A 23,728-nucleotide genomic window follows, 5' to 3' on the forward strand; every position below is an offset into this window, starting at 1 on the left:
TTGCTTTGGCAAGGTTCAGCCTCATTAACTGCACTGCCCTCTAGTGGCAAGGAACTTTGCATTTCAAGGAGTGAGTGCAGTTGATATTTTAGGAGCAGAGCTAAAAAGGGTGCCTGCTTTCATAGTGGGGGCATCACCATTACTGCTTAGATGTTCTGCAGGCAACTCCTCCTCACTGGCCCGTTTGTGATTTCAGATTGTCCTCCCAGCTGTCTTCGTTTGCATTGCTCTCTTGTTCAGTTTGATTGTGCCTCCCTTTGGCAAGTATCCCAGCCTGGAATTGCAACCATGGATGTACAATGAACAGTACACATTTATCAGGTACATTTCAAATCATGGTGCAGGGAAGCACATGCCAGTTGCCTCCTCTTCCTGAATTCCCAGTTCCTTTATCACTGATGGGTTGGAGTTTTCTCTGCCTGGGTATGAGATCAGAGCCCTAATGGTGTCTCCTAATGGTGTCTGATGCATCCACAGCAATGATGCTCCAGAAGATACTGGCACTCAGAAGCTCTTGAATGCGCTCCTCAACAAACCTGGCTTTGGGACTCGCTGCATGAAAGGACACTCCATTCCGTAAGTACAAAATATTGAATCACGGAAAAGTGATACGAAAAAGGCAGCTTACCAAAGCATATAAGGCACCATTGGCATTTGCTGAATATCTCTTGTAAATTTTTAGGCAGGGTTGTGCATATGTTAGTCTGGCCCCAGTCCTGTTCCACTGCAGACACTATGGCTGCCATAACAAAAGCTGGCCACAAGGGGTCACTTGATTCTTCCACCCTGTAATGAGTCAGTTGCTCACAGGATAGTGTTATGGTTCATGTCCTGGATGAGGACCACCTCTCTTTGCTCCCCTTTTTGGCCTCAGCAATGAGCAGGGAGGGCGTTTACAGCCCCCTCCACTCTCCTGGAGCGAGCCTCTAAAAGCTGGCTGTCTTCTGAGTATGACCTTGGCCACAACCTCCCTGGTTTTAAATAATGAAAAATGCTTCTTAAGACTCTCCCCACCAAACTAGACGATACACCTATATGTGATTAGGGCCTTGTTTTAGTTTTGTTAAATGTAAATAACAAACTTGGTGGGCAAGGGGGCAGTGGCATCCCAATACACACTGGGAGTGCAGTGCGGAGAGAGGATTTTAATCCAAATCTAGATCTCTCCTTCCCTCCCGCAGCTGTTGTTTACAGGTGGACCTTGTCATCCGCCACCCTGGCACCCGTGGTTCTGAGTATCCACAGTTGGGCCATGTGCACCTGACCTCAGTATACACTGTTACACAAAGGGTTAAGATCCACGGATCCTAGGTGTCCGGAAATGACCTCTGTGGTCATTTCAGGCCACCATTTTGCGTAAAGGAGCCATTTTGTGGGTCTTCTGTTTTAAAAAAAACCCCTCCCCACTATCTTTTGTGGGAAATTGGCCAAATTTGAGGTTTAAAGAAGCGTGGCTGGACAGCTGGAGACCTGGAGTGTATGGCACAGTATGTTGTTCTTTCTGCCTTTTCAAGATTTCCCTCCATTTCCTTTTTTGCCCTCCAGGAACCTAACCCCCCCACCCCCCAATTCCCATTCACTCAATGACTTGTTATCTTCAGTTTCACTATCCGCAGCTTCAGCCAAGAACGGAATCCCCACAGATAACCAAGGCCACCTATATAATTTAAAAGACAAACATGTAGGCCCCTATCATGCAATAGGTGTTTCATCTAGTTTGACCTTCCGCTTGCAACTTTCTAAACTTTATGGTTATGAAGGTTATGAATCCTATATCTGGGCAAAGGCTGATGAAATCTCAGCAGCCAGAGAAATGGCTGAATAGTTTCCAAAGTTGTGGGGCAGGGCTTCAGTGCCTTGTATCTTCTGGACTCACATCACATTGGCAATGTGTGGGAAAATATCATGGATGTTCCTTAACCCACAGGTTGTGGGCTTGGTGAACCACTGTTTCTTATGCTGGAAATAGACTGCTAGTGCAACTTGTGAATGCAACAGATTGGCCGAAGCCAGAAAGTTAGAATAGTTGAGTGTGGCACTGGCCACATCACTCACTTGGGCATGGCAGGCTACAGGAAATGGTGCTCCATACATGTGGTGAAATATTTTGATTGGGTTCTACTTTTGTGCAGAGATAATCCTTGCTCTGTGGGGGAAGAGGCCTGGGCCACCGCTCCTGTTCCTGAGACAATCATGGAAATCTTCCAGAATGGCAACTGGACTATGGAAAACCCCTCTCCACCTTGCATATGTAGTAATGAGAAGATAAAGAAGATGCTTCCTATGTGTCCTCCAGAGGCCGGTGGGCTGCCTCCTCCTCAGGTACATGGTACTCCCATTGCTTTTGTGTTCTGGAATATAAGAGGTACAGTCAAGCTGCAGAAGGGTTATCTCTTGGGGCTGACCTTCAGCCAGCACTTCAACTCAGTTCTGCTGTGCCTGTCTGTCTGTCTGTCTTCCTTCTTGCCAAGTGCTCTCTCTGGTTCTTGTAGTATCCCAGAATAAAATGCAGGCTCTCCATTGTTCCAGCAGTGAATCTCCAGCATGAGGAGAGCTGGTCTTGTGGTAGCAAGCATGACTTGTCCCCTTAGCTAAGCAGGGTCCACCCTGGTTGTGTATTAATGGGAGACTAGAAGTGTGAGCACTGTAAGATATTCCCCTCAGGGGATGGAGCCGCTGCTCTGGGAAGAGCAGAAGGTTTCATGTTCCCTCCCTGGCTTCTCCAAGATAGGGCTGAGAGAGATTCCTGCCTGCAACCTTGGAGAAGCTGCTGCCAGTCTGTGTAGATAATACTGAGCTCAATAGACCAATGGTCTATTGGACCAATTGATCGTCCTCCGGATCAAAATGCCGACAGTGACTGGGAGTTGCAGGAGGAAATCAGGGAGGCGTCAAGGAGAGGCAGGGCTGTAATCATGGGTGACTTCAATTACCTACACATAGACTGGGTAAATTCACATTCAGTTCAGGACAAAGAGGTCAAATTTCTAGATATGCTAAATGACTGTGCCCTAGAACAGTTGGTCATGGAACCAACCAGAGAGAAGACAACCTTGGATCTAATTCTGAGTGACACCCAGGACCTGGTGCATGATGTCAGTGTCATCGACCCTTTAGGGAACAGTGACCACAGTGCCATCAAATTCAGCATACATGCAGGGAGAGAATCACCAAGGACGTCTAACACAGACATTTTGAATTTCAGAAGAGGAAACTGCTTCAAAATGAGGAGTATGGTGAAAAGAAAGCTGAAAGGGAAAATCAGGAGAGTCACTTTGCTCCAGAGTGCATGGAGTTTACTCAGAACCACAATACTAGAAGACCAGTTAGATTGTATACCCAAAAGGAGGAAAGGTACCACTAAGTCCAGGAGGATGCCAGCAACGGGTACCATCAAGGAAGCCATAAAAGGGAAGAAGACTTCCTTCCGAAACTGGAAGGCCTGTCCAAACGAAGAGAGCAGAAAGGAACACAAACTCTGGCAAAAGAAATGCAAGGTGACAATAAAGGAGGCAAAAAGAGAGTTTGAGGAACATTTAGCTAAAAGTATCAAGAGGAATAACAAAAACTTCTTTAAATACATCAGAAGCAGGAAACCTGCCAGGGAGGCAGTTGGACCATTAGACAATGAGGGAGTGAAAGGGATTATTAAGGAGGATATGGAGGTTGCAGAGAAGCTGAATGAGTTCTTTGCGTCTGTCTTCACGGCAAAGAATACTGAGCATATACCTGTTCCTGAACCAGGCTTTTTAGGAATGGAGGCTAGAGAGCTGAGTCTGATAGAAGTGACAAGGGATGATGTTCTAAACTGTCTGGAAAAACTGAAAGCTAACAAATCACCAGGGCCGGATGGCATCCATCCAAGAGTCCTCAAAGAACTCAAATGTGAAATTGCCGACCTCCTTGCTAAAATATTTAACTTATCCCTGAAATCGAGCTCTGTACCAGAGGACTGGAGAGTAGCAAATGTAACACCAATTTTAAAAAAGGGATCCAGGGGCAATCCGGGAAATTACAGGCCGGTTAGCCTAACGTCCGTTCCAGGCAAATTGATGGATAGCATCCTCAAAGATAAAATTGTAAAGCAGCTAGAAGAACAGGCCCTGCTGGGAGTGAGCCAGCATGGCTTCCGCAAAGGGAAATCTTGCCTCACCAACCTTTTGGACTTCTTTGAGAGTGTCAACGAGTGTGTGGATCAAGGTGATCCAGTTGACATAGTCTACCTGGACTTCCAAAAAGCTTTTGACAAAGTTCCTCACCAAAGACTCCTGAGGAAACTTAGTGGTCATGGGATAAGGGGACAAGTACATGTGTGAATTGCTAACTGGTTGAAAGACAGGAAACAGAGGGTAGGTATAAATGGAGAGTTTTCACAATGGAGGGAAGTAAGAAGTGGGGTCCCCCAGGGATCTGTACTGGGACCGGTGCTTTTTAATTTATTCATAAATGATCTAGAAGCAGGGGTAAGCAGCGATGTAGCCAAATTTGCAGATGACACCAAACTCTTCCGGGTAGTGAAATCCAAAACGGATTGTGAGCAGCTCCAAAAGAATCTCTCCAAACTGGGGGAGTGGGCAACAAAATGGCAAATGCAGTTCAGTGTTAGCAAGTGTAAAGTGATGCACATTGGGATGAAAAACCCTAACTTCAAGTATATGCTGATGGGATCTGAGCTGTCGGTGACGGACCAGGAGAGGGATCTTGGGGTCGTGGTGGACAGCTCGTTGAAAGTGTCGACTCAGCTGTGAAAAAGGCCAATTCCATGCTAGGGATCATTAGCAATAGCAATAGCACTTACATTTATATACCGCTTTATAGCCGGAGCTCTCTAAGCAGTTTACAATGATTTAGCATATTGCCCCCAACATTCTGGGTACTCCTTTTACCGACCTCAGAAGGATGGAAGGCTGAGTCAACCTTGAGCCCCTGGTCAGGATTGAACTTGTAACCTTCTGGTTACAGGGCGGCAGTTTTTTTACCACTGCGCCACCAGGGATTGATTAGGAAGGGGATTGAAAATAAAACAGTTGACATTATAATGCCCTTATACAAAACTATGTTGTGACCACACTTGGAGTACTGCTTACAATTCTGGTCACCACATCTTTAAAAGGACATTGTTGAACTGGAGAAGGTGCAGAGGAGGGCAACCAAGATGATCAGGGGCCTAGAGCACCTTTCTTACGAGGCAAGACTACAACACCTGGGGCTTTTTAGTTTAGAAAAAAGATGACTGCGGGGAGACATGATAGAGGTCTATAAAATCATGCATGGTGTGGAGAGAGTGGAGAGAGAGAGATTCTTTTCCCTCTCACACAACACTAGAACCAGGGGTCACTCCATGAAATTGATTGCCAGAAGGTCTAGGACCAACAAACCGAAGTACTTTTCCACACAACGCATGATCCACTTGTGGAACTCTCTGCCACAGGATGTGGTGACAGCCAACAACCTGGATGGCTTTAAGAGGGGTTTGGATGACTTCATGGGGGAGAGGTCTATCAATGGCTACTAGTCGGAGGGCTGTGGGCCACCTCCAGCTTCAAAGGCAGGATGCCTCTGAGTACCAGTTGCAGGGGAGTAAAAGCAGGAGGGAGATCATGCCCTCAACTCCTGTCTGTGGCTTCTAGCAGCATCTGGTGGGCCACTGTGTGAAACAGGATGCTGGACTAGATGGGCCTTGGGCCTGATCCAGCAGGGCTGTTCTTATGTTCTAATGGTCTGACTCAGTATATGGCAGCTTCCTATGTTCCTATGTAACCGATCCCTCCAATTGATGTCTAAAATGTGTTCTTTCTTTGTCAGCATAATATGTCCCAGTGTCCTTCTGTACTCCATTATTGGTAGCAGTTTCCTTTTCCATTTGCTGATAAAATTCTAGCAGCAGCAGCCAAGAGGTTTCCAACCAAAGAGGTTTCCAACCCATGTTTCTTCATAACATTAGAGTTTAGATATCCCAAATGAATCTCAAATGCATGGCTTCATTGGCAATAATATCCTTGCTTTATCCTGTGGCATTTTCCCTCCTATCGGCAACAGAGAATGCAGAACACCACAGACATCCTTCAGAACCTGACAGGCCGCAACATTTCTGATTACCTGGTGAAGACCTATGCACAGATCATCGGGAAAAGGTACCTCCTGCAGAATGTGCCTTCTTTTATTGCTGCCTCATTTCATTCAGTGGAAGAAGAGAACCTCTGTAGAAACTAGACTGGTGCATTTGCTTGGGATTTAAGTTTGCTTTGGTGTCTGGGAACTGTGCACATTAAGCCTACAGGACTGGATTCAGAGTGTAAAGAATAAGAAGAATAGTAATTCTAAGGACACTTCTTGACATTTCATTCTTGGCATGAGAGATGCGAAAGCACAGCTCCTACTCATGCAATGAAGTCCCAGGTCACATGGGAAGGAGTCCACAATGTGTCTCTTTCCCACACCAGGGTAGTGTTGCCATTGTACCTGCCCCCCCGCCCAAACTGTGGCTCAGAAGAAATTTCTCAGCAAGTCCCTACTGGACTAAGCGAACTGCATTTCTGTGTAGACCCGTATGCTTGGGATAAAAGACTCAGGTTGCCATCCTGTAACACTTACCTGGGAGGAAGTGTCATTGAACACTTCTGAGTGAACATGCATAGGATTGCACAGCATGGCTCTTACTACACTACAAATCTATTATGGTTTTCTACCAGTTTTCTAATCATGGCTTCTGCAGCTGTGTGCAATGATAGCCCAGTAGCCCCTTCTCCTTTGAAGACCAGCCCTTTTCTGATATATTTGTCCCAATGATATCTTCTGAATATGAGAGTTGTTAGATGAATAACAACATTTTTCTCTTCTTTTTCATCCACAGTTTGAAAAATAAGCTCTGGGTGAATGAATTCAGGTAGACACATCTCCCTTTTTTACGTTTATGAAGCTCATTCATCTCCTTGTGTCCCATACCGTTTTTAATTAATGCTAACATCTGCAGTACCTTTACAGTGTTTTCCAGTTTACACCATACAGTTAGATCATTGTGCTCTCAATCATTAATCACTGAAGAGTGTCATAAAACAGAGCATAGAGAGAGAATGCGACTCGGCATACATGAAATACTGATTGTGTGTGTAGATATTAGACAGGCAAGATAAAATATTGCCTAGTAGACAGTTTTGTAGGGATGTGCACGAATTGCAATTTGAAGCACGATTCACAGCACATCGCCAGCACTTTAAAAACAGAGGAGAGCAGATGCACACCTTCTCCTCCACTGCTCACTGCCACTTCCTGTATCAGCAGTGCTCCCCCCACCAGTTATCTTCGTGCGCCAGCAGTGCTCTCCCCCAGCTGCCCTCACACAACGCTGGCACGCACATGGCCTCTGTACATGCATGGTGGCCATGTGCATGCTGCCAGTGTGCAAAGATAACTGGGGAGAGCGATGCCAATCCAGGAAGTGGCCATGAGCAGCAGAGGGGTGTGTGCTCTGAATCGTGCTTTGAATCACAAGTTTTGGACTTGTGTGTTGAAGTCCATGCACAGTCATGGATTCATTACATGACGTCATTCACACAGTCACTGAGAATCTGCATGTGTGAAACTGTTACTAAATCTCTCATTACTGATAGCTAGCTGACTTGAAAAACAAAGTTGTCATCTGTTTGAATGGTCATCCCTCGCAGGAGATAGTAAGGCCAGCCAGGAGAGGAGGTCTAAGCATAATTTCACACAAAACCCTTGCCCTACACAAATGACACTTCCATGAAAGAAAATGGTGTGGAACTGTAACACATAGTAAGAGATGGCAATGATGTAGGCGTTGTGTGTATGCATGTGTGTGAGGGGAGGGAGAGAGAGCGGAACCTACCTGATTAGGCTTCCCCTTGTGTATGTTCATATATAGACATCTGTGCATTTGCCACATGTACTGATCATGCATATAATTATTGTTGCTAGTGTTATTGTCTCACTCAGAGCAAGACTCCAGAAACCTGTGCATAGAAACAGTATAGCCCCTTTTTAGCAGCACAGAACTATCAGCCTGAAATAACCGAAAAAAGCAGGAGCTCTTTCGTGGGGGAAACCCACTTGCAAGAAATGTGCATGAATGGTGCTTTTAATCTGTTTATAGGTATGGTGGATTTTCATTGGGAGCCAGCAGCTCACTTGTGCTTCCACGAAGTGAGGAAGTGAATGATGCCATCAGGCAAGTGAAGGAAATCTTGGTAGTAACCAAGGTAAGCTGATAGTCTTCGGTGGTGGTTATGGTATTAAGGATTGTTTGGTGGCTAGGCCAGTATGTGGGAAAGAAACCCTGATATCTTTGGATGGGGGGCAGGAAGGAATTCAAAAATAAAATAAACAAGTATTGTTTTATTGCCTTTCCTTTTCCCTCCATCAAACTCTCGTTGGTTTTAAAAAAGAATCCGAAAACATTGCTCTTTTCTGTTACTGTTAACATGCTTTTGATGTTCCTGTGTTAGTTATGACTATGTTAGTCATGACTAACAAGTCTCACAAATTTAAATCGAACTCAGGCATGACTAATTTAGTCTGGATGTTGCTCATTGTATAAAGATTCTGGGTATAATAATATGTGGATGATGATTAAAAGTAATAATATGTGGATGATGATGATGATGATGATGATGATGATGATGATTAAAAGTAAAATAAGTAGCCAAGTCAACAAATGACCTAGCACAACCATATACCAACTGTGGGTCTTCTTTTTTAGGGGAGTTCTGTGGAACGCTTCCTTAACAACCTAATGAGCTTCATGAAGGGAATGGACACAAATGATAAAGTAAAGGTAACTCCATCTCTTTGCTGTTTCCATGTATAATTAGAAACCTTAGAGTTGCTGCTGAAATCTGGAAGAAGAAAAAAGTGAAAATCCAAGTGTTTCTCCCTCTTAATGCTAGTGTGTCTGCTTTCCAGGTGTGGTTCAACAACAAAGGCTGGCATGCTATTGGCTCCTTTCTCAATGTGATGAACAATGCCATTCTCCGGGCCAACCTGAAGGATAGAGAGAATCCCAGCACCTATGGCATCACAGCCTACAACCACCCGCTGAACCTCACTAAGCAGCAGCTCTCCGAAGTGGCCTTGTAAGTCCTGGAATGGCAAGGACTAGGGGTGGAACTGCCCAAAGGAACAGGGAAGGGGGCAGGGAGCGGACCTGTTGGAAGCAAAGCTGCCAGTCAGTGGTGGCAATACAGAGCAAAATGGACCCATGGTCTGACTCAGGGTTTCTTAACCTTGAGCCCCCTGGATGTTGATGGACTACAACTCCCATCACACCCAGCCATGGCCATTGTGGCTGGGGATGATGGGAGCTGTAGTCCATCAACATCCAGGGGGCCCGAGGTTAAGAAACCCTGGTCTGACTCATTGGCTTCCTATGGGGACTTATGGGAGTTCCTAACAAAAATCCAAGTTCACAGTGGAGCATCTGATCAAGTTTGTCACTCATTTCCCTTTGCTTAGGATGACTACCTCCGTGGATGTTTTGGTCTCCATCTGCGTCATCTTTGCCATGTCCTTTGTCCCGGCCAGCTTTGTCGTTTTCTTGATCCAGGAGCGAGTCAGCAAGGCCAAACACCTGCAGTTCATCAGTGGTGTGAAGCCAGTTATTTACTGGCTGGCCAACTTTGTCTGGGATATGGTAAGCCTGCATCCATTCCCTTTTTATCCCCTTTGGTCCACAGATAGAACAGAGAGCAACTGAAATGTGTGTCACTTGTCCCCTGTTATTACACTTGGACCTGTCAGAGAGCACCACCTCGTCAGGGAAAAAAGATGGGCGGGGGGGGGGTAGCAGAAGCTTGCCAGGTTCCTGCATTTCCAAGGATGACGTGCAGTCTTGCGTGGACTTGCAGGAACATGTGAACCCAGCCAGTGGTGCTGTATTAGTGAGCTTAATTGGACCCAAGAATATCCAAGCCATAATCAATCCTAATAAGTGATACAGATCAAGTAGTACTGTATTGTCTAAAATTACTTAAGGCTTGCCTTTACTCAGAGGCAGCAAGCAAGCCTGTCATTTTGCAGTGTTAGGTGTGTGTGTGTGTGTGTGTGTGTGTGTGTGTGTGTGTGTGCGTGTGTGTGTGTGTGTGTGGCCATTGGAATCAATGGTCTTAGGCACTCCTGACTCTGTATTGGACCAGGCTGCACATGGTCCTGCTTGAAGCTGATATAGCAAGCTGGCTAAGAGCAAGAGGTGTGAAGTCCCCAGCTCAAATCTTACCTCCCAAAACTCTTGACCCATCTGCTTTTTAAAATGATGATCCTTCTCTATTTTTATTCTTTTGTTGCATTTTTAACTTCCAGTGCAACTATATAGTTCCAGCCACCTTGGTCATCATCATCTTCATCTGCTTCCAGCAGAAATCTTATGTGTCCTCAACCAACCTTCCAGTCTTGGCCCTTCTTCTCTTGCTCTATGGGTAAGGAAGGCCCTTCTTACTTCAGACCTGGGGACTGGTTAAAACATAGGAATTCTGTGCTTTAACAACACCTCCTTTCTGTTTGCTAGGTGGTCCATCACCCCTCTCATGTACCCAGCATCCTTTGTGTTCAAGATCCCCAGCACAGCCTATGTGGTGCTGACCAGCGTGAACCTCTTCATTGGTATCAATGGAAGCGTGGCCACTTTTGTCCTTGAACTTTTCACCAACAATGTGAGTTTTCATGCTTCACCACCAGCATGACATACTGACTTGCTTTGGGCTGTGCTTTCTTTCTTTTTGGGTTAATATTAGTTGGGAGTTAAATCTGGAAGTTGAATCCTGCTCAGTGGTCTTTTAGATCTCAGCTCAAAAATACTTTGGGGGCCGAGAAGAAATCGGGCACATTTGCATGATTTTGCTTAGACTTCCTGATTTATTCCTGTTGTAAAACCGTGCTTGAAGTGAAGTAAGTGTGTGTGTGTGTGTTTTAAGGATCTGGTTTGATGAAGGCAAAGGATTGAATTACAGTTTATAGCAATATATGTGTAGGTGGAAGAGGGTAGGCAAATTGCAGGAGGCATGCAGATGCAGCTACAGCCTGACACCTGCAGATATATGAGCCTTCAGCATACACATTACTCACTCACTTTGGTGCTTTTCTCCAGACTCCATAGGCATCAGGGCTAGTCATCTCTCCTGGTTAAAGGGAAAAGGGAAGCAGAGCTCCTTGGGTGCTTGATGAGCTCTCCCATTGCTAGGTTCCATATTGCTCTGGCCATGAAGAGTCCTGGGCAACCTGAGTACAATCTAGAGAAAATGTGGGTGAGGTACAGATGGTAATATAAACATGGACCAGCAGGAGAGCTGGTCTTGTGGTAGTAAGCATGACTTGTCCCCTTAGCTAAGCAGGGTCCACCCTGGTTACATTTTAATGGGATTCCACATGTGAGCACTGTCAGATATTCCCCTCAGGGGATGAAGCCGCTCTGGGAAAAGCAGAAGGTTTCAAGTTCCCTCCCTGGCAGCATCTCCAAGATAGGGCTGAGTGAGATTCCTGCCTGCAACCTTGGAGAAGCCACTGCCAGTCTATGAAGGCAATACTGAGCTAGATAGACCAATGGTCTGACTCAGTATATGGCAGCTTCCTATGTTCCTATGTTCCATTGCAAACTGAGCTGAGCTTCCTCCCAGCCTCGTAACTGAAATGACATCTTTGCGTAACTGCAAGTTGAATTCAGGCTCTCCCATCAGTCTTTCCCCTCCCTGCCAAGCTTTGGGTTGTGTGTGTGTGTGTGTGTGTGCGCGCGTGCACACATTCACACATGATGTTTCCATTCCTGTGGGTACATGAATGATAATATGTGTCAGTTCATTATCACAATATTAATTTGTTCTAAAGGGCAACTTTTTTAAAAGTTTGAAACTGCTTTGGGGACGAGTGCGGAGATTTGTTTCTGTGACATCACAGAGGCAGGTGTGCAGCTGGAATTGAACAAGGATGGGGACCAGTGTTTCCTCTAAGGCGTGCGCACATGCCTGTGCTCACAAGTTATTGTTGTTTTTAATGTCCGCTCAGTTAATTTTAGATCCTGGTCAGGTTGCATCAGGAAGGCCCCATTCTGAATGCCTGTGTGCACACACTGCCTTGATCCTGCCGCCCAGAACAAAACTCATCTCACACACAGATGAACAAAATTAGAGAGAACACTGGTGGGGACCAGTGTCCCTGGGCCTCTGAGGGAGGGTGAGGAATGCCAGCTGGGCAACATCTTGCTCTTTATTCCCCTCTTCGGCCTCTCCCAAGAAGCAAGTGGTGAGGCAGGGTCCATCTTCACTTTTTGTCCCAAGGCCCACTCCAACCTTGCTGTGGCCCTGCACAGAGGGCTAGCCAAGCAGTGCTATACACAGGTGGCTTCTGCTCTGAACACATAGAACTGCGTTTTTTCTCTGTTTGTGGGGAAGGGCCTCCACAATGGGATATCTCCGCCCCTTGCTCTCTAGGCAGGACTATAGACGAATGCAGTGTGTCTTCACCCTTAGGCAATTGAATTGTCTTTGCTGTCAATGGGAGAAGTGCTTGATTGTTAAATGGTTTAAGTCTTAAACATGGATTGGGGGTGTTTTGCTGAGTTGCAGATGTGCTGCATTTGGGGCGTCTGTTCCTCTTCGCAAATATCCAAACAGCTGACTGCTACTGTTTTTGTGTCATTAGAAGCTGAACAACATCAACGATATCCTGAAGTCTGTGTTCCTCATCTTCCCCCACTTCTGTCTGGGCCGGGGCTTGATTGACATGGTGAAAAACCAAGCCATGGCTGATGCTCTGGAAAGATTTGGTAAGTGAGTTGTTGCACAGCAGCATGGGACCCAGTGACATGGACCCAGCATGTGGAGGGGGCTGGTACTGTGAGGTGCTATTGGCGGGATTGTGTATGTCTCTGCTCAGACAACAAGAATGCTGTGCTTAGGCAATCCACCAGGAAAAGCTGAATTGTACAACCTGTACAAATTATGCAAATGATGGATTTCTAAACTTTCCTATTTTGCATGGTATGTGTTGGGTTTGTTACTAACAGCCCAGCCAGCCACTCACTGCAAATGTCATGGCCTCTGAGATTTCAGTAGGTATTGCTCGGAAAGTTTGAAGCAGAAACTAGACACATGCTAGAAACTAGGGCTAGAAACGTCTTTTTAAAAATTATGGCTGAATGGGGATTTGAACTCGGATCTCCCCGGTCCTAGTCCAGCACTCTAACCACTACACCACACTGGCTCTGTTGACATTGTACTGCTTCTGTGTGCTGCCTATTTGGGAGATGATTTCAGTTAGGACTTGTAAGAGGGTCTTTTCAGTAATAGTCCTACATCTGTGGAATCCTCTGCCAAAGTAAGGAATCTTGGCATTGGCTGACTCTATGCATTCCGGCTGCTTGGTTGCCTGGCATTTGGTGGAAGTTTGGCTATTGAAGCATATCTGACTATTGAAGGAGACAGATGAAAGCTATCGTGATTTTAGGCTGATGTTATGCTATTGTCTTTATCCAGTTGTTTTGATGATACATTTTTTTAGATGCTAATGGATTAGATAAAGCCAATCTGGATGGCTTTAAGAGGGGTTTGGGTAACTTCATGGAGGAGAGGTCTATCATTGGCTACTAGTCGGAGGTCTATAGGCCACCTCCAGGCTCAAAGGCAGGATGCCTCTGAGTACCAGTTGCAGGGGAGTAACAGAAGGAGGGAGGGCATGCCCGCATCTCCTGCCTGTAGGCTTCCAGTGGCATCTGGTGGGCCACTGTGTGAAACAGGATGCTGGACTAAATGGGCCTGGTCCAGCAGGGCTGTTCTTAGGTTTTTATGTTGGTAATGGATGTTGTTGTTGAGGATCTTTTTGTGAATTCTGAAAACTGAACAAATGTCTCTGCCATTCCCAATTAGGTGAGAACCACTTTGACTCCCCTCTTTCCTGGCATCTGGTGGGACGGAACCTTTTTGCCATGGCTGTACAGGGTGCCGTCTTCTTCCTCATCACAGTGCTTATTCAGTACAGATTCTTCATCAAATCCAGGTAAATTGGCCTATATAACAGAACCTAAGAGGGTTCGTGGGAATTCAGGTGCTAGGCTGTGGTAAGGATCTGAACCTTACCATCTGAAAGGAGAGAGGGAGGAGTCCAGACAAGTGCTTTTTCCCCAGAATGTGGTCAAAAAGATGGAGAAAAAGATAGGGAAGTAAAGGACTCATTAGAAGCCCCTCCTTTCCCCCCTCACCATTATCTCAATAGCTGTTGAACACTTCTTTAGAACTGACTGAGGCTCTAGTTTCAGCTCTACTCCTAGCCTTTTGTGGACTTCCTTTTCCATTATGGTCTCTTCTCCCTCTCCCCTTCCTATCTCCAATCATTCTGCTACTCTCCTGCCCCACATTTCCCTGTCCCTCATCACTAAAGGGCGCCTTTCCATTTCAGTTTTATCCAATTGCTAAATGCCACCTCTGGAGCATCCCTTATCAATGGGCCACTTCAGACATTATGGAGAAACAAATCTGGGTTTGCCAGGGAGCATACACTCAACAGAGAGCTGCATCCAATCACAGCACCTTAGTGAGTGTATTTGTATGATATAGCTGTTTGTCACAGTCGAACTTTACATTTTTAGATCGACACTTAAAACAGGTATACACCTAAAAAATGTAATGTTTGACATGTCCCAATAAGCGATAACATTAATTTCTAGGGTATGGTTTAAGCTGGCCCTGAGCCAGGGGTGAGTTTAATTCTGTATTTACCAACAGGGATTGTATGTTCCACCTGTAGAATAAATAGCCTCTGATTAGGAATGTGCATGGACCATTTGTCATGGTTCGGTCTGAATTTGGATCGAGCCGCACGTCTGTGTGCTGGTTTGGTCGAACCAAATGGCCAGACTGGTCGGTTTGATGAACCAGCTCAAAGCAGTTCAAAGATGTTCGCGAGCGAACCACTCGAACTGGCCCAGTTCACGGTGGACCCGTTTGTGATTTAACCGGTTCTGCACATCCCTACCTCCAATTTAGTACTGGTCTCTTGGTTTCTCAGTGCATCTTGGAACTTTTAATGTCTGAATCTTCTTCCATGTAATGAACTGCTTTTTTTTTTTTTTTGGTCTTCTGAAGGCCTGTCTATGCAAAGCTTCCACCTGTGAACGAAGAAGATGAGGATGTAAACAGAGAAAGACAGAGAATCATCAGTGGTGGTGGGCAGAGTGATATTTTGGAAATCAAAGAGTTAACGAAGGTGAGGGGGGGTCACCTTTTTGCATATGTTGTGCACATGTGAACCTAGAAAGGAACATAGGAGGCTACCTTAAACCAATCAGACGTTTGGTCCAGTATTGTCTACCCTGATGGGCAGTGGCTCTCCAGGGTTTCAGGGGCAGGGGGTCTTTTCCAGCTCTACCTGGAGATTCCAAGAGTTGAACCTGGAACCTTCTGAATGCAAAACAGATACTCTACCACTCAGCTATGGTCCCATCCCTAAACCCAACTTTTCATTCCCCACAATGAAATGAATGTACATTTCATTTTATGTATCTTATCAAGAACTTGATTGCAAAGCCTCTTGTCATCAATGCATGGAAAGCAATCCTCATACTGAGCATGTTTTTCTCTTTCCAGATATACAGAATGAAACAAAAGCCTGCTGTAGATAGGATCTGTGTCGGCATTCCGCCTGGGGAGGTAAGGCTTTCAAATATTTCCATGTGTATCTTTAGTGAAACATTACTCAAGGTAGAGGAGAATAAAATATGAAATTCTTAGGTACTTCAATATAATGGAGGAACTGAACAGCTTTTCACATTGAGCGAATGATCTGGAATCATCTCTGTAACACAAGTAAATGGTGCATCACAGTATTGTATGGATGTTGTAATAAACAATATAAACATGTGAACCTGGTGAGTTCAGTGCAGAGGTAAGATTTGAGCCAAGGAAGAGGTTCTCAAACCTGGCAGGACCATTGTGGTTGCGGATGTTGGGAGTTGTAGTCCAACATCTGGGGACTCAAGTTTGAGAATCCCTGAGCTAAGGAATTCCTAATTCATCCTTCAGACTCTTGGCTCTTAATAGGCTCATCAGAATCTTTCTTACGCTACAGCAACTACGGTCATGTCCACAAACTGGAACTGCTGCAGCAAGAAAGTGGATTTGTCATTGAGATTTGTATTGTTTTCAGGTTGTAGAACTCATTGCTGATTGAACTGGGCACCTGGAAGTTTAAACTTTGTATTGTAAGAAGTGTTAACTGCAGTTTTAAGCATGATTGAAACCATGATAGGTTTCAATCTGTCTTTTAAGCTCTTTGAGTTAGTCATCAGTTATCAAAGCCTTGGGTGGAAGAGGGATGGTAGTGTTTTCAAAGAGCTGAAGGTGGTTTGAAAGAGAAGCTGCAGCTCATGAGATGTCTCCTTATCTGACTTAGATAAGTATGTTTGACAGGTTTGGGTATTGGTTCCAGAAGCTGCAACCCACAAACCATAGGGAACAGTGGGGCAAAAGGAATGTGTGTATAGCTCCCAGAAAGTGAAACTTCTTTTGAAGCCTGTGTTGAAAAATATTATTCATCTTTAGCCCAATAGTAAACCAGCCTGATCCAGTTAAACTGGTGTATTGTCATAAAGCCTGTTTCGCAATGCTGATTTCAGTAGGCCTAAATCTGGTTTAATCCTGATTCTATTTGTTTGTAGATCTTGCTAAATGCCAAAATATCAGGTCTTTGCTAACTCCCAGGATTCTAATCTCAAGATTGCACATGCATTGTCCTTTTGTAGTGTCAGTTCCCTTGTTTAATGTAGAAATGGTAGAGACAGAATCCAGCCACCTCCACTGCTGTTCAAATTTCATTTTCTTTAAGGGCTATGCACACACAGTACCCGTTGTTGAGTCAGACTGGAGAATTACGCTTCTCGGCCTTTTGGCTGGGAAAGCATTTTCTACTAAAGTCATCTATTAATAGTAGCAGTAGTAATAGGAACAAGCTGCCATATACTGAGTCAGACCATTGGTCTATCTAGCTCAGTATTGTCTTCACAGACTGGCAGCGGCTTCTCCAAGGTTGCAGGCAGGAATCTCTCTCAGCCCTATCTTGGAGGTGCCAGAGAGGGAACCTGGAACCTTCTGCTCTTCCCAGAATGGCTCGATCCCCTGAGGGGAAGATCTTGCAGTGGTCACATGTGGTCTCCCATTAAAATGCAACCAGGGTGGACCCTGCTTAGCTAGGGGGACAAGTCATGCATGCTTGCCCCCCAGCTAGGGATACACTACTACAACAACTAGTACTGTACATATTCATTCACCACTTTTCAAAAAAAGTTCCCAAAGCAGTTTAGAAAAAGAGAGAGAGGGAGAGAGAAGGAGGGAGGATGGATCCCTGTCCCGCAAAGGCTTCACAATCTAAAAAGAAACGTTCGATAGACATCAGCAACAGCCATCGGAGGGAATCTGTGCTGGGGATGGATAGGGCCAGTTGCTTCCCACCCCCGCTCAATAAAGAAATTCACGGCTTTGAAAGGTGCCTCTTTGCTCAGTTAGCAGGAGATATTGACAGCACATACAGCTTTCATTCATATGAAATGCTCCAGCTGGATTTGGGCACCCACATCTCTCTCTGGAGAACTCAGACACACTTACTGAGAAGTGTCAGGGATTAATGGTGAAGCTGTGGTCTACAGATGTTTTGATTTAGTTGTCTTTTTATTTATTTTTTAGTGTTTTGGCCTGCTGGGTGTGAATGGTGCTGGCAAATCCTCAACTTTCAAAATGTTGACTGGAGACACTGATGTTACAGGAGGAGATGCTTGTCTGAAAGGAAACAGGTAAAGAGGAAGACAACAGCCTTATCACTGGACGGTTTTGTTTCTTTCCATTGTCTGTCTGCAAACAACATTTGTAGAACAGCTGTAACGTCCCTTATACACACTCAGCAAAAGTAATTCTGCCCTTGTCTCATTAAGAATAGACCTTCTTGCTTTGTTTATGGAGGTGGTAGTGGTATTTTGTAGATTGTATGTATTCTACACAACTGCAAAATTTGATACTAGCCACAGAATTTAACATCCTGAGAAATGCAAGTGTTCATTTTTATTAAAAAGGCAAGTTCCAGCCCTTATGGTTGAGTGTTGGCAATGCTTTGAGATCTGAGAAGCCAGAATATGATATAGGGAGGATCTTTATGAGAAAGAACTTTTATAAGAACTGCCCTGATGGCTCCAAAGATGCATTTTGAAATGTATCCTCAATATTGGCTGAAATTTCAGCAGCCAGAGAAGTAGCTGAGTAACAACTTCCTGTAGTCAGGGGGTGAGGCATATGTGCCTCACATAGCTTCTTGCTGCTCCCAGAGAGTAGCAAAACCAGAACAAATTATGCAGAGTTTAAAAGAAAAAGAAACAGCTCTCTAATGCACTATATGAAAGTTCTGCAAATGTGGCTCCATTTTCCAGATGGGATTTCTATTATGTGTGGCAGCTCCATTCAGTATCATGAGCCAGAAGGAAGGGCAGAGTTTTTAAAGATTTTACTCCACACCTGTCCACCATGCACTAAAATGCAACCTTTCCAAAGGCCCAGAACTCAATTTGGGAGGTTTGGTTTTGTGGCATGCAAAACAAATTTAGAGCCTCTGAGCTTAGACTTCTTCATACAGCCTATCAAAATGTGTTGCTTATAACCTAGAATTGCTTGTCAGTAGTTAGCTGTGTTTTTACATGAACTGTCAATGCTTGCTGATTGCAGAATTGTTGGGGCATCACGATTGTTCCAACATTGTCAAGCCCTTAAGATGCATCTCTTCTCTTTGCAGTATCTTGTCTAACATCCAGGATGTCCATCAGAATATGGGCTACTGTCCTCAGTTTGATGCTATTCATGAGCTGCTGACAGGGAGAGAGCACCTGGAATTCTTTGCACTCTTAAGAGGGGTTCCTGAGAAAGAAGTCTGCAAGGTAAATCAAGAAGGCAGCATGGAGAGGGCCTGAGTTAATTAACCACTGCAAATTGCATATGGTTGGTGATGAAAGGCAGGATGAAAGGCAAGCAGATCAGGCAGTTATATCTCATTTTTGGGGGGGGGGAATAAACATTCACAGTTAACAAAGGATGATGACCACAGTTCAGCAAAAGTCAGCTGCAACTTGTTGAAATCAGTGGGCTTTTTTTTTCATTGCCAAGAAGGACCTTTTTAATGACCAGCTCCCAGTATGGTAGCTGCTGCTTCTACTGAATACACGCAGAGGGCCGTTTTTGCACACTTTTGCACATTGCAGAATACAGCGGGGTGTTAAACCTCGACCCGTGCAGAGTTCTGTATATGCCACCACCCCAATTATGTAGAAGTTCTTTTATTGAAGGCTGTACTTCCTCCACCCAGATACTTGAATGGAGGATGAAAAAGGAGTCCTGCTTGAAGTGTTTGTATACTCAAGCCACTTGTGGCACCCCACCCCATTTCAAAAATCTGCAAAACCTGCTTGAACAGAAGCAGAAGTGGGATGGAAGAAATTCATGTATGCGCCTTAGGAAGTGAAACCTCTCCGGAGTCACTTTCAACTTTCTTTAAAAAGAAACTCCAGTCAGGGCGGCTCAGCTTTGGCCCTCCTGCAGATGTTGGCCTACAACTCCCATAATCACTGGCTGTGGGTCACTGTGGCTGGCGATTCTGGGAACTGCAGTCCAAAAACAGCAGGAGGGCCAAAGTTGAGCAGCCCTAAAGAAGCTCAAGCTGTGCCAGTGTTACCTAGCATGTTTCCAGCTGAATGGCCTGGCTGAAGTTTGGCTAGGACAGTGGAGAAGCAGCCACTGTCACACACAGGGGTCTGTTATGCTGCTGTGTATGGTAGTTGTGGTTCTCTATTCATGCTGCCTTCGCTCCTGACAGGTGGGTGAATGGGCTGTTCGGAAACTAGGCCTCATGAAGTATGCAGAGAAATGTGCTGGCACCTACAGTGGTGGGAACAAGCGCAAGCTGTCCACTGCCATCGCCCTAATTGGGGGGCCGCCTGTGGTGTTCCTGGTGAGTATACCTGTGTTCACATGAGCAGCCCCTACCTTGCTGAAACCAGCCAGAGGCTCTGATTATTGTCCCGTTAGAACTGAAGTGGGGGGATGGTTCCCATTTATTCAGGGAAAGGGCCACTTAAAATGCATCTCTTCTCAGCTCAAGTGTGCAGGGCCCTGTTTACATGTCCCATTGAAACGGCTTTGGACACAAGTTCTTGGTCAACAACTGTGGTACCATTCATCCTAAAACTCCACAGCACTGTGCTCAGCAAGCATTGCTTTAAGTCTGCTACTACAACAAATATTTATATACCACTTTTCAACAGAAGTTTCCAAAGCGATTTACATAATGAATGAATGAATCAGGCTTCCTGTCCCCAAAGGGCTCACAATCTAAAAAAAGAAACATAAGATAGACACCAGCAACAGCCACTGGAGGGATAATGTGCTGGGGGGTGGATAGGGCCTGTTGCTCTTCCTCTGAACAATAAAGAGAATCAGCGCTTTTAAAAGGTGCCCCGTTGCCCAGTTAGCAGGGAAAATGCTAACCGCCCTGTTAAAGCTACTCTACATGCTGCACAGAATGAGGTAGTAAGTGGAAGAGATGGAAGTCTGGACAAATGGGCTTTTTGTTTTTGAATGCTCTACTACATTTTTTTAAAACCCTGCTTCATAGAAAATCAGCACATCAGGGAAAGGGCTATATGAAACCTTGCCCCATGGTGCGGTAGCTCTCTAAATGCAAGGATTTTAATGAGAAAGTATTCAGACATGCAAAATGCCACCTGCAGTTTGAAGTAGTTCGGATCAGATTTCTGAAACTTGCGTGTCATCAGATGTTACTTATTGGGCAGGTTCACATGACCACCAGCCGTTCTGGAAGTGGGGAACATCTAGGTAAAATGTTAAGATGCTAGAGTGCATGCCCCTGGCAGGTGTGACAACGGTACCTGCACAAATCTGGTTCCCAACATTTTCTTGCCTTCCGTCCCAAAGATCTGGAAGTTGGGCAGAGAATCTTAGGCGACTATTGGGAATCAGACACAGGAACTTACCTGTGGTCAGCTGAGACCAAAATACCAGCATGGCAATACAGATGCCTGAATCAGTGGTGGTGAAAACAACATTTTGTTTTGTTTTGAAAACTGCAGGATGAGCCAACCACAGGAATGGACCCCAAAGCACGCCGCTTCCTTTGGAACTGTGCTCTGAGTATCATCAAGGAAGGAAGATCTGTGGTCCTTACATCTCACAGGTTTGTGCTGTTTGTATTGTTGGGTGTCAGTCACTAGCTTTTTATTTATTGTTAAACTAACACAAATGCTAGTAACAGAAAAGAATGGCCTTTAAAGAAGTCTTTTAAAATGCCACTGAATCTAGTGGGACCTTGGAGCAGGCACTAAAAATGGTTTTCATTTTGGCTGGTGTATATTGTACACAAATATATTTTATATTTTAAAAAACTGTTTAAAAAACCCATAATATAAAGCAAAGGAGAATATCCTCACAGTATTGCAGTATTAATAACCATGCAGAGGGTCAAATGACATGTGAGGAGAAACATGCAATTGGTCCTTATACGCTTATTTCTTATCCCAAGTAGCAGTTCTGGGGGCAGGGTATGTTTCTGGATCAGGACTACATTGTGCAAGGAGTGGAATTTCACCCTTATCACAGTCCCAGTCTGAATTGGAGGCCAGTAAGAATTTCTCTCCGGGGACAAATCACAGCCCCCAAATCGGGGCAATCCTCGTCAAGACCATGGTGGGGTGAAGGGTAAAATCCCCCCTCCCCACACACTGTAATCCCAACTGACCGAATTTGAGGGTGGGGTTCCAAGCAGAGAAGGGCCAATCACATGCTTGGCCTTCTCTACTGTAAAGGGAGTATCAAGGGTTGCATAAGCTTTGCACGTATAAAGTTCTGTTCATAGCACCTTCCATTTGGGAAGCAGAGCTGGGAAAGCTTTGCGGCCAGTTGGAATAGGTAACACTGTACTCAGTTAGAAGGAGGGACCAAGGGTGTTACTCAGTATAAGGCAGCTGTACATTTTAAAGATTCTAAATCCCAGTATCCAGGTCATCCTTTTGTCTGAGATGGTCAAACAGTGCTATGCACTGCAAAGATGATTTCAGAGAATTGCTGGATATTGTGCCTGCTTTGCCGAGTAACAGTGCGTTTTGTTTCCTTGCCAACAGCATGGAAGAATGTGAGGCCCTCTGCACTCGAATGGCAATAATGGTCAATGGGCGGTTCAGGTGCCTTGGGAGTGTCCAGCACCTGAAGAACAGGTAATCAATTGTGTGCTGTCTCTACACAGATAGATGCATTGCTGCTTTTTTTCACCCTGGCAGCTCATGATAGCATTTTTGTAAATCACTCCAGAATAAACTGTAAACAAGGAAACAGGCATAGATTTCTCAAAGCTGTCACCCAATTAATCATCTGCATTGTAAGCAATGAATTGGTTAAATTTAAATGCTTTTGCATATTCCTAAAATCTAGGTATAAGTATATTTTGAAGGAAGTGTGAGATAACATCTAACCTAATAATCAATTTATGGTTGATTCATCTAAAGATTAAACTAGCTAAATCTTGCAACCTCACTCTATGTGCAGTTCTTATTCCACCTCAAATTTTGGAAGATTTCATAATTTGAAAGTAGTCAGGAACTAGCTGATAGGGTTGAGGAGAGCAACATTCACGCTCATTGGTAAGGGGAATGGACTAGGCACCCAATGAAGTTCCACCTCTGAAGTGAAGCAGTTAGGAATGTGACTGGTTATTGGAATGAGAAACTGATGAGGATCCTCTCATAAACCACTCTGAGCGTGTGAGCTGGGTAGAATTCTGATGGAATAAGTACTGATACTATATTCATTTTTTTTAAAAAGAGATAATGTTAGGTGACCCCCAGGCCTGCTCAACTTTGGCCCCTGCAGCTGTTTTTGGACAGCTGCAGGGCCAATAGCCAGGGATTATGGGAGATGTAGGCCAACACTTGCAGGAGGGCCGAAGTTGAGCCATCAGTCAGTGATGGAACACTTGCAAGCTTTTCGCATCTACTGTGAGTGTGAGAAACATGCAATTTTAAAAGTTAACCAAAGCGGAGGCTTTTCAGGATGCCAAATGAACTTCTGGGTGCCAGCTGATATGTGACAAAGCCATAGCCCCCAGGCTAAGTCCAAATACAGTCCAAAGGCGAAATCCTTTTCCAAATGCAAATTGCTTTTTTAAACACTAGGAAAAGACATACTCTGAGTTTTACAGTTTCCTTCCTCCACTGTGGTTTTTCAGGTTTGGAGATGGCTACACAATCATTGTGCGAATAGCAGGGGCAAACCCCAACTTGAAACCTGTTCAGAACTTCTTTGAACTTGCCTTTCCTGGCAGTGTGCTGAAGGAAAAGCATCGCAACATGCTGCAGTATCAGCTGCCGTCCTCTCCATCTTCACTAGCTAGAATATTTAGCATCCTCTCCCAGAACAAGAAGAGACTTCACATAGAAGACTACTCCGTTTCCCAGACCACACTTGACCAAGTAAGTTTTCAGTGATTTACCTCCTGGGAGCAGTACTCCTAGTTGGTGGGAAACTAGCATTCAAGGAAAGTAGTTCATGCCTTAATATCACTGTAGACACTATGCTCTTTGAGGAAGAGAGCTCCCACATTCAGTCACATGGCATGGAGGAATCAAATGACGGACATACATGTAGAAATTATATGTCCACGTTTCAAATGAACTCAAGGACTGTGTCCAAAC

General features: G+C 44.9%; 1 protein-coding gene across 1 annotated transcript in view; it reads left to right on the forward strand.

Moving 5' to 3' along the window:
• Positions 1-23,728, forward strand: part of ABCA1 (ATP binding cassette subfamily A member 1) — a 135,020-nt gene that overhangs the window by 107,314 nt on the left and 3,978 nt on the right. Inside the window, exons 29-49 of the mRNA XM_053303668.1 lie at positions 197-321; positions 478-576; positions 2,133-2,322; positions 6,040-6,134; positions 6,854-6,886; positions 8,114-8,219; positions 8,720-8,794; positions 8,923-9,092; positions 9,472-9,649; positions 10,315-10,430; positions 10,520-10,664; positions 12,646-12,769; positions 13,869-13,998; positions 15,084-15,204; positions 15,585-15,647; positions 17,676-17,782; positions 18,769-18,910; positions 19,843-19,977; positions 21,116-21,219; positions 22,163-22,255; positions 23,263-23,506. Coding sequence (XP_053159643.1) covers positions 197-321; positions 478-576; positions 2,133-2,322; positions 6,040-6,134; positions 6,854-6,886; positions 8,114-8,219; positions 8,720-8,794; positions 8,923-9,092; positions 9,472-9,649; positions 10,315-10,430; positions 10,520-10,664; positions 12,646-12,769; positions 13,869-13,998; positions 15,084-15,204; positions 15,585-15,647; positions 17,676-17,782; positions 18,769-18,910; positions 19,843-19,977; positions 21,116-21,219; positions 22,163-22,255; positions 23,263-23,506 — 2,595 coding nt within the window. The remainder of the gene's footprint in view (positions 1-196; positions 322-477; positions 577-2,132; positions 2,323-6,039; positions 6,135-6,853; positions 6,887-8,113; positions 8,220-8,719; positions 8,795-8,922; positions 9,093-9,471; positions 9,650-10,314; positions 10,431-10,519; positions 10,665-12,645; positions 12,770-13,868; positions 13,999-15,083; positions 15,205-15,584; positions 15,648-17,675; positions 17,783-18,768; positions 18,911-19,842; positions 19,978-21,115; positions 21,220-22,162; positions 22,256-23,262; positions 23,507-23,728) is intronic.

This window comes from Hemicordylus capensis, chromosome 2 (assembly GCF_027244095.1).
Source record: "Hemicordylus capensis ecotype Gifberg chromosome 2, rHemCap1.1.pri, whole genome shotgun sequence".
Taxonomy (NCBI): Eukaryota; Metazoa; Chordata; class Lepidosauria; order Squamata; family Cordylidae; genus Hemicordylus; species Hemicordylus capensis.